The sequence below is a fragment of the Triticum urartu genome, chromosome 4, assembly GCF_003073215.2.
Source record: "Triticum urartu cultivar G1812 chromosome 4, Tu2.1, whole genome shotgun sequence".
NCBI classification, from domain to species: domain Eukaryota; kingdom Viridiplantae; phylum Streptophyta; class Magnoliopsida; order Poales; family Poaceae; genus Triticum; species Triticum urartu.
This window is the reverse complement of record NC_053025.1, coordinates 586,518,939-586,528,240: the sequence shown is the minus strand read 5'-3', so window position 1 is coordinate 586,528,240 and position 9,302 is coordinate 586,518,939. Positions and strand designations below refer to the sequence as shown.

The 9,302-nt window shown below is 50.4% G+C and overlaps 1 protein-coding gene across 1 annotated transcript; it reads right to left on the bottom strand.

The window, feature by feature from the left end:
* Positions 1 to 277: 277 nt before the first annotated feature.
* LOC125554280 (LOB domain-containing protein 16-like) lies at positions 278 to 1,317 on the bottom strand. Its single transcript, XM_048717855.1, has one exon. The coding sequence runs from the start codon at positions 1,131 to 1,133 to the stop codon at positions 576 to 578; it is 558 nt and encodes a 185-aa protein (XP_048573812.1). The 5' UTR covers positions 1,134 to 1,317; the 3' UTR covers positions 278 to 575.
* Positions 1,318 to 9,302: the final 7,985 nt, after the last annotated feature.

Here is a 9,302-nt window from a genome sequence, read left to right as displayed (position 1 = left end):
CTCCAAATTCTTGTAAACGGCCCATTATTTTAGAGATATGTGGGGAACTATTGGAGACGCTCTTAAGAGGAAATATTGGAAGGAGAACACAGAGTAGAGTTTACTGCCCGAGGCCGATTTTGCTGGACTAGAGCCTGCTAGGCAGAAATGAAGCCCAAGAGGCCAGCCCGTGTACCTGTGGTCACTCCACTGCTGCAACCTCATCAAAAAAATGTCTAAAATAAAATAAAATAAAATAAGAAGTCTACAAAAACAACAATCCAGCACAAGCGTAACCTCAAGCAAAACATATGTCTGGACGCTGAAATTTCGCCGAACACCATCTGAGCTCCTACAGTTATTCAGACAGACTCGCTGTAACAAAATGAAATTCGAGCAATTTCACACGTAACAATGGAGGCCCGAGTTGCAAAGTTGGAAATTATGGGTTCGTCTTGAGCCCCAAACAACACAAGATCGATGGATCTCTTTACAGCTGAGACCGGCAAGAGTTGAAAGCGCGTTGCAAGAGACAAACTTCTCATGGTACACCCCCTCAGCTTTCTCAGGGGAACGAGTGAACCATCCGGGGTTAATTAGTAGCTGCCTTCCTCCTGCTCGCCGTAGCCGCAGTACATCTCGGCGCCGTGCAGCGAGGAGCCGTCGGAGCGCTGGTGGGCGCCGCTGTAGCAGCCGGAGCTGCTCTGCGTAGACGTCATGGACTGGTGGTCGTGCTGCTCCGCCACCTGCCACGCCTGCTGCTGCAGCTGCTGCTGGAGCAGCGGGTGCATCGCCGTCGCCGCCGCCCCCAGGTGCGCCTGCGTCCGGGCGTGCGCCACCTGCGCCTGCAGCGCCGCCACCTGCTGCTGCAGCGCGAAGATGTGGGCGACGCAGCCGTAGACGGGGTCGCGCAGCCGGGCCTGCGCCTCGTAGGTCACCGTGGCGGCCGCCTCGCTCCGGTCCCCCGGGGCCACCTGCTGCAGCAGCTTGGCCGCGTTGCTGGCGCCGAACACCTTGTGGATGGCCGCGAACTGCGACGCGCCGTCCTCGGCGCAGAAGTAGGGCGCGAACACGCACTCCGCCGCGCACCTGCGCCGCAGGAACTTGCACGCCCCGCACGGCGACCCCGTCGTCGTCACGCCCGCGCCGGCCATCGTCGTTCGATCGTCCGATCGCTCGCCTGGGCTGGCTACCTAGCTTAAGATCGAGCTCTGACTTGTGGAGACGGGGCTTTCAGTTAGCTGCACACGCACGAGACTGGAGTTTTATAGGTCGACTAGGGTAGAGGAGGTGACGCGAAGACATGGGCTGCGAGGGGACAGGGCCAGAGAAGAATGCGCATCATGTACTGGAGCGCGAGGGGCTCGTGTGTGCGGTTCGGGGACACCGGCTACTTGAATAGTGCGATTAAACATGTGTGCCTTGCGTACTGTTGATTTGCATGATTGACGGCTCACACATTCCGCAAGGAATAGAGAGAACTGGTGTCAGATGAATACTGATCATATGGCGGTGTGCATCGCTCGATGCAGAGGCCATGAGTTATTCTCCTTTTCAGAAAAAAAAAGATGGATATAGATCATGCAGAAGCTCGCTATGCTTGTATCGCCTTGATGCGACTTTTTGACTCAAAATAATACTTGTAGAGCTCCTGCCAGTTTCGGAAGAAGAACAACTGGCATCGAAATTAGCGCCACTGAATTTGAGGGTTCAGTTCAGACAGATCCTTTTCCGGAGAACACACTGCACTGTCAGTGCCAGTGTCAACGCATAAGCTTTGAGGGCCTCAAACAACTGCTGCAAGATTTCAGACGACATGCATGTGCTCACGTTGAAACGGAGAAGGTGGCGTGTGATGAGATGTGTTAGCTGGGACGTACTTAGAAGAGAAAAGAAGGAGAAAGAAACAAGGAGCAGCCATGCATGACGCCTTTTGTCGCCGGATGCCGCTCACTTTCAGGGAAGGAGGAGTGGTGAGAGGCTGGGCTGGGACTCCGCCATTTCTTTTTCTGTTTCGTGTCTGTTGCTCCGGTTTGTTTATTGCTTCGCCTTCTGTTCGGTACACCGATGCTTGTCCGGTTGCGCAAAATCCCGGGGTCTTACCCACACACGTCACATCGCACATTTTGGCGCGGGCTCAGCTATTTCTTCAGCCACAGATGCCTCTTTTTTTTTTTCATTTAGGGAGGCGCCAGGCGTCGGCCGGATGAAGGCAACACCCGTTTAGCCACATCCAACGCCGTCAAATTTCATTTGATATCGAAATCTGGACCATTCAATTCCTACTACTATGAATCCTCCGAGCACGCATTTCTTGCGCGTTCAACATCGTCGTTGTACTGTTTTTTTCTTTCTGCAAGGTGTGTTAAAAACATGGAAAATGTTGCAACGTTTTAAATACACATTCCCAACATTTTGAACATGCATTTGCAACATTTTTGTGTCAATGCAACAAATCCTCATTGCCAGTATCAAATCATCGCATGCATAAAACAAACTCGCAACATTAACGTAACATTTGCAGCAAACACCCAGAATCAACGCAACGTGCTGCACTTCTATTTGCATCAACAAAAAATTGAGAAACCAGCAGAAGCTTTGCCTTTTCATTAAAAAGAGAATTGACCAGTTAATAAGAAAAACTGAAAATCACTAAATCTACCACACACACACACACACACGCACCACCATCACCAGCCCCGAGGCTATGCACCAGCTGAGCCGACATGTAACGCCCGGATAATCATGCTACAGTAATCCCACGTTAACGATGCCACGTCACTTCTGTCACTGTAGTTAATCTCGGGTTAGTTCAAAACCGATTCAAATTTAAATTTAAAATAAAGTTAAATAATAAAAGTTTTCAAAAGTTAAAACAAAAATGTTCGGGCGATGCCATAATTTGCATATGTAATTATGGTGTAATAAACACATTTTTATAAAGTGCCTAAGTATTTTAAAATGAATTAAAACAAAAAAAATAAATAAAATAAAAGAAAATACAAAAGTAGAAAACAAATAAAAAAAGAGAAAAGCCCCCCCCTACTGGACCAGGCGGCCCAGCTCACAGGCCAGACTGGCCCACCTGGCCCAGCTTGCCAACAGCCGGCCCGCCCCCCTGCCTCGTCTCCCTTCCCTGTTCCCCCGACCCGGGATGGAACAGGGGCGCGCCCCCACCCGACCGACTCGCCGACACAGACGCCGGGAGAGGATAAGGCCGCCTCGCCCTCGCCTCCTCGATCCCATCTCCCCGCTCGCCCTCTCGGTCCCTGCGCCTCCCTCTCCCCTCAGATCCACCACGCCGCCTCTCCTTCCCCATGCATCCGAGCACCGCCGCCGCCATGGCTCCGGCCTGACCACGACCACCGTGCCCACCTCGCGGCCCCGCTGTGTCTCCAAGAGTCGCCGTCGTCCGTTGCTTCGACTGGTGCACTCCGTTGGAGTTCGGAGCCACCGCAACGCCCACGACGTCGCTGTCTTCATCAACTCCGGCGACGCCTCTGCTGCTACTAAACCATTCACGGGCCACCGTGTGTGCCGCTCGGTGAGCCCCCGCTGCCTCCTCTCTCTCGCGTGCGCCCTAGCTAGCTGTCGCCATGCCACCCGAACGCAGCACCGCGGAACTCGTCACCGACGGGTCTCCGGTGACCAAAGGGTCACGGGCCAGCACCGGTTGCGCTCATCACGCCCCTTAGATCCTCCCCAGCCCCTCCATTTGCCCGCTAGCTCGCCGTAGCTCTATTTCCATCGAGCTCCCGAGCGCGTCACTGCACGCGCTAGTCGCGGCAGCCGTCCGGTGACCCTTTTGGTCCCGGGCTCATGCCGTTGTGCTCGCGCGCGCATGTAGGCCTCTCCCCTCCCTTCTGTTTGCCCATTAGCGCGCTGCACCGCCGTTGCCGGTGCTCGCCCGAAACACCCCACCGTCGGCGATGTCGTACTGCTCGACTCGGACCAGGGCAGCCCGCGAGACCACCACGAATCGACGCGTTGTCGTCTTGCCGTTCTAACGCGCCCGGCCGCGACCGAAATGGTGCCCTGTGGGCGTTTTCCGACGAGGCCCGAGGACACGCCGTCACGAACGAGCTCGCCGACGTAATTCTGACGAGTCGCTGACCGTCGCTGAGCAGGCCTGATGCGTGGGCCCCTTGTGTCGCTGACGGGTGGGCCCCGTTGAACCATTGACTCGGTCAACGCTGACGTGGCTCCCCTGTGTCTATGACATGCGGGCCCCACGCCATAGACGAATAAAAATAAATAGATAAATTGCTAATTAATTAAATTAATTAATTAAAGACTTCATCTCTCACTAACCACTGGGTCCCACCCACTAATTAACCCATTTAGTTAGTCTAAACCCCCCTGTTAGTGCCCCTCACAATGACATGTGGGTCCCACTGGACCCACCTGTCTGGTTTGACTGGTCAACCGACTAGTTGACCTGCTGACATCAGTCTGATGTCATGCTTGCGTCATCATTCACTGTTTTGGATAATGTTGGATTTAAATAAGTAAATAAATTCAGAAAATCAATTAAACTTTAGAAAATCATATAAAATAATCCGTAACTCGGATGGAAAAACTTTGTACATGAAAGTTGCTCAGAACGACGAGACGAATTTGGATATGCAGCCCGTTCGTCCACCACGCATCCCTAGCATAGCGAACACACAACTTCCCCCCTCCGATTCATCTGTCCGAAAACGCGAAACACCGGGGATATTTTCCCGGATGTTTCCCCCCTTCACCGGTACCACCTTTTACCGCGTTAGGGCACCCCTAGCACCGCTACTTGTCATGTCATGCATCGCTATGCATCTGTTTGCTTAATATTTATTGTTTCTTCCCACTCTTCTCTCGCTAGACACCGAGACCGACGCCGCTGATACCCAGTACGACTACGGTGTTGACGACCCCTCTCTCTTGCCAGAGCAACCAGGCAAGCCGCCCCCTTGATCACCAGATATCGCCTACTCTTCTCTCTACTGCTTGCATTAGAGTAGTGTAACATGTTACTGCTTTCCATTAATCCTATTCTGATGCATAGCCTGTCATTGTTGCTACAACTGTTGATACCTTACATGCAATCCTAAATGCTTAGTATAGGATGCTAGTTTATCATCAGTGGCCCTACATTCTTGTCTGTCTGCCATGCTATACTATCGGGTCGTGATCACGTCGGGTGTTGATCACGGGTATATACTATACCTACTACACATGATATATGTTGTGAGTAAAGTCGGGTCGGCTCGTTGAGTACCTGCGGTTGATTCACGAATTAGGGCCTGGAAGGACATACTTTCCCGACGGCCCTCTGTGTGGATCTTTGTGGCGGAGCGACAGGGCAGGTTGAGACCACCCAGATGAGAGGTGGGCCTGGCCCTGGTCGGCGTTCACAGTGACTTCAAGATAACACGCTTAATGAGATCTTGGTATTTGATCTGAGTCTGGCTACTGGCCTATACGCACTAACCAACTACGTGAGAACAGTTATGGGCACTCGACGTCGTGGTATCAGCCGAAGCCTTCGTGACGTCAGCGACTGAGCGGCGCACACCGGGTTGGACCACGTAACGTAACTTCGTTTGTAATGGAGGTTGCTAGGTCTGCTCACCGGCCGCGTACGCAATGTGTAGGTGTGCAATGGGGGATGGGCCCAGACCCCTGTGCCATAGGATTTAGACCAGCGTGCTGACCTCTCTGTTGTGCCTAGGTAGGGCTGCGACGTGTTGATCTTCCGAGGCCGAGCATGACCCCGACAAGTGTGTCTGGAAAAATGGGATCGAGCGTGTTGAGAAATGTGGTGCACCCCTGCAGGGAAGTTAATCTATTCGAATAGCCGTGATCTTCGGTAACAGGACGACTTGGAGTTGTACCTTGACCTTATGACAACTAGAACCAGATACTTATTAAAACACACCCTTCCAAGTGCCAGATACAACCGGTGATCGCTCTCTCACAGGGCGACGAGGGGAGGATCATTGGTTAGGATTATGCTACATGATGCTACTTGGTGAACTTACCTTCTACTCTCTTCTTCTGCTGCAAGATGGAGGTTACCAGAAGTGTAGTCTTCGATAGGACTAGTTATCCCCCTCTTATTCCGGCATTCTGCAGTTCAGTCCACATATGATACCCTTATTCCATTTGATACCAATGCATACATATGTAGTGTAGCTCCTTGCTTGCGAGTACTTTGGATGAGTACTCACGGTTGCTTTGCTCCCTCTTTCCCCCCTTTCTATACCCGATTGTTGCGACCAAACGATGGAGCCCAGGAGCCAGATGCCATTGTCGATGACGACGACTACTACTCGGGAGGTGCCTACTACTATGTGCAGCCCGCTGACGACGACCAGGAGTAGTTTAGGAGGATCCTAGGCAGGAGGCCTGCACCTCTTTCGATCTGTATCCCAGTTTTTGCTAGCCTTCTTAAGGAAAACTTGTTTAACTTATGTCTGTACTCAGATATTGTTGCTTCCGCTGACTCGTCTATGATCGAGCTCTTGCATTCGAGCCCTCAAGGCCCCTGGCTTGTAATATGATGCTTGTATGACTTATTTTTATTGTAGAGTTGTGTTGTGATATCTTCCCGTGAGTCCCTGATCTTGATCGTACACGTTTGCGTGTAAGATTAGTGTACGATTGAATCGGGGGCGTCACACGACAACTCTGCCAGCCAAGTGGTCGGAGGTGACACCCACAACACTACAGAGGACTCCGGAGCCACCGCTATGACTTTCACACAGGCCCCGAGGCCGCGCACCAAACTATTCGATGACACTGCCGCGCAAGCGACCAAGGCCAACACTAGACACAAGAGAATTCCGGAGCCGTCACTCCCGACTTCCATTCCGGCCCCGGGACTACGAACCAGTCGAGTTGATGGCTCTGCCACCCAAGCAACCGAAGCCAACACCAAACGCACACAAGATTTCCGGAGTCACCGCTCTTACTTCCATGCCAGCCCTGAGGCCGCGCACCCGTATGGCCGACGTCGACACGACAATGCCACATGAGCCACCAACGAAGGACCGGGCCTCCAAGGCGTCGCCCCCAAGAGGAAAGCATGAGCAATGTCGTCGACGCCCGCTCCAACCAAGGTTGGAACTTGGGTTTTCACCCGTAAGTCCGAGACTGAGATGACAAGGGAGGTGAAGGGGCTCCACGATGCCACTTTCAAGGAGGAAATTACAGCATAGGACGCTGTCGGCATCAGTAGCGAGCAAGGTTGAGCTAGACATTCGCTCGGAGCTCACCAAACCCATTGTTGTTGCAGCCTACCCAGCCAGACAACCACCACCAATAGATTGTCGGTCGTCCTTGTCCAAGCCCCGAAGCCAAGTGTGCAACGCAGATCGTCGCCACCAACCACCATCTAGATGGCCAACAAAACCACCACGGCACCCTTGCATCGTCATGGTTGCCCCGCTCCCGACATCAAATGCGCCGCCGCCACGCCATCATCTTCCATTTCCACCATTGCAAACTGTTCACAGGCCTACATTACCGCATGGGCCAAGTGCGACCACCGGCACAACCGACCATGCCTCCACATGTGGCCTATCGTCGCCGTGTAGCACGCGCCCAAATCCAAGCATGTCTGCCTAGATCCGGCGTCCAGGACTGCACATCGAGCACCACCACAAAGCATCAAGGGATGCAGACGCGCAGAGCACTGATAACCCACAAGTATAGGGGATCGCAACAATTTTCGAGGATAGAGTATTCAACCCAAATTTATTGATTTGACATAGGGGGAGCCAGAGAACATTTGCAAGTATTAACAGTTGAGTTGTCAATACAACCACACCTGGAGAACTAAATATCTGCATCAGAGTGATCAATAGCAATAGTAACGGTAACATAACAATAGCAGTAGCAGTTTGTAGCGATTGTAACATCAGCAACAATAGTAGTAACTAAGAAAATATCAATATATGAACAGTGTATGCATTGGATCAGTGATGGATAATTCCATTGGATGACATTCATCATGTAATAGTCATAACCTATAGAGACACAGAATTATCTTGAATTCATCAATATAATGTAAGCATGTATTCCTAATATAGTCATACATACTTATGATAAGAACTTGCATGACATATTTTGTCCTACCCTCCTGTGGCAGCGGGGTCCATAAAAAAACTAAGGGATATTAAGGCCTCTTTTTAATAGAGAACTGGAACAAAGCATTAACACATAGTGAATACATGAACTCCTCAAACTATGATAATCATCGAAAAGAATTCCAACTATTGTCATTTTGGGGTGTGCGGATCATAACATGTAATAGGTGCATATAACTGAAGGAAATATTCCCTAGAGGCAATAATAAAGTTATTATTTATTTCCTTATATCATGATAAATGTTTATTATTCATGCTAGAATTGTATTAACCGGAAACATAATACATGTGTGAATACATAGACAAACAAAGTGTCACTAGTATGCCTCTACTTGACTAGCTCGTTAATCAAAGATGGTTATGTTTCCTAACCATGGACAAAGAGTTGTTATTTGATTAACGGGATCACATCATTAGGAGAATGATCTGATTGACATGACCCATTCCATTAGCTTAGCACCCGATCATTTAGTATGTTGCTATTGCTTTCTTCATGACTTATACATGTTCCTATGACTATGAGATTATGCAACTCCCGTTTGCCGGAGGAACACTTTGTGTGCTACCAAACGTCACAACGTAACTGGGTGATTATAAAGGTGCTCTACAGGTGTCTCCAAAGGTACATGTTGGGTTGGCGTATTTCGAGATTAGGATTTGTCACTCCGATTGTCGGAGAGGTATCTCTGGGCCCTCTCGGTAATGCACATCACATAAAGCCTTGCAAGCATTGCAACTAATGAGTTAGTTGTGAGATGATGTATTACGGAACGAGTAAAGAGACTTGCCGGTAAAGATACTGAACTAGGTATTGAGATACCGACGATCGAATCTCGGGCAAGTAACATACCGATGACAAAGCGAACAACGTATGTTGTTATGCGGTCTGACCGATAAAGATCTTCGTAGAATATGTAGGAGCCAATATGAGCATTCAGGTTCCGCTATTGTTTATTGACCGGAGACATGTCTCGGTCATGTCTACATTGTTCTCGAACCGTAGGGTCCGCACGCTTAAGGTTTCGATGACAGTTATATTATGAGTTTATGAGTTTTGATGTACCAAAGGAGTTCAGAGTCCCGGATGAGATCGGGGACATGACGAGGAGTCTCGAAATGGTCGAGACGTAAAGATCGATATATTGGACGACTATATTCGGACATCGGAAAGGTTCCGAGTGATTCGGGTATTTT

Excerpts from the sequence above, each read along its gene's own strand:
- LOC125554280 (XM_048717855.1), bottom strand. The coding sequence starts at position 1,133 with ATGGCCGGCGCGGGCGTGACGACGACGGGGTCGCCGTGCGGGGCGTGC.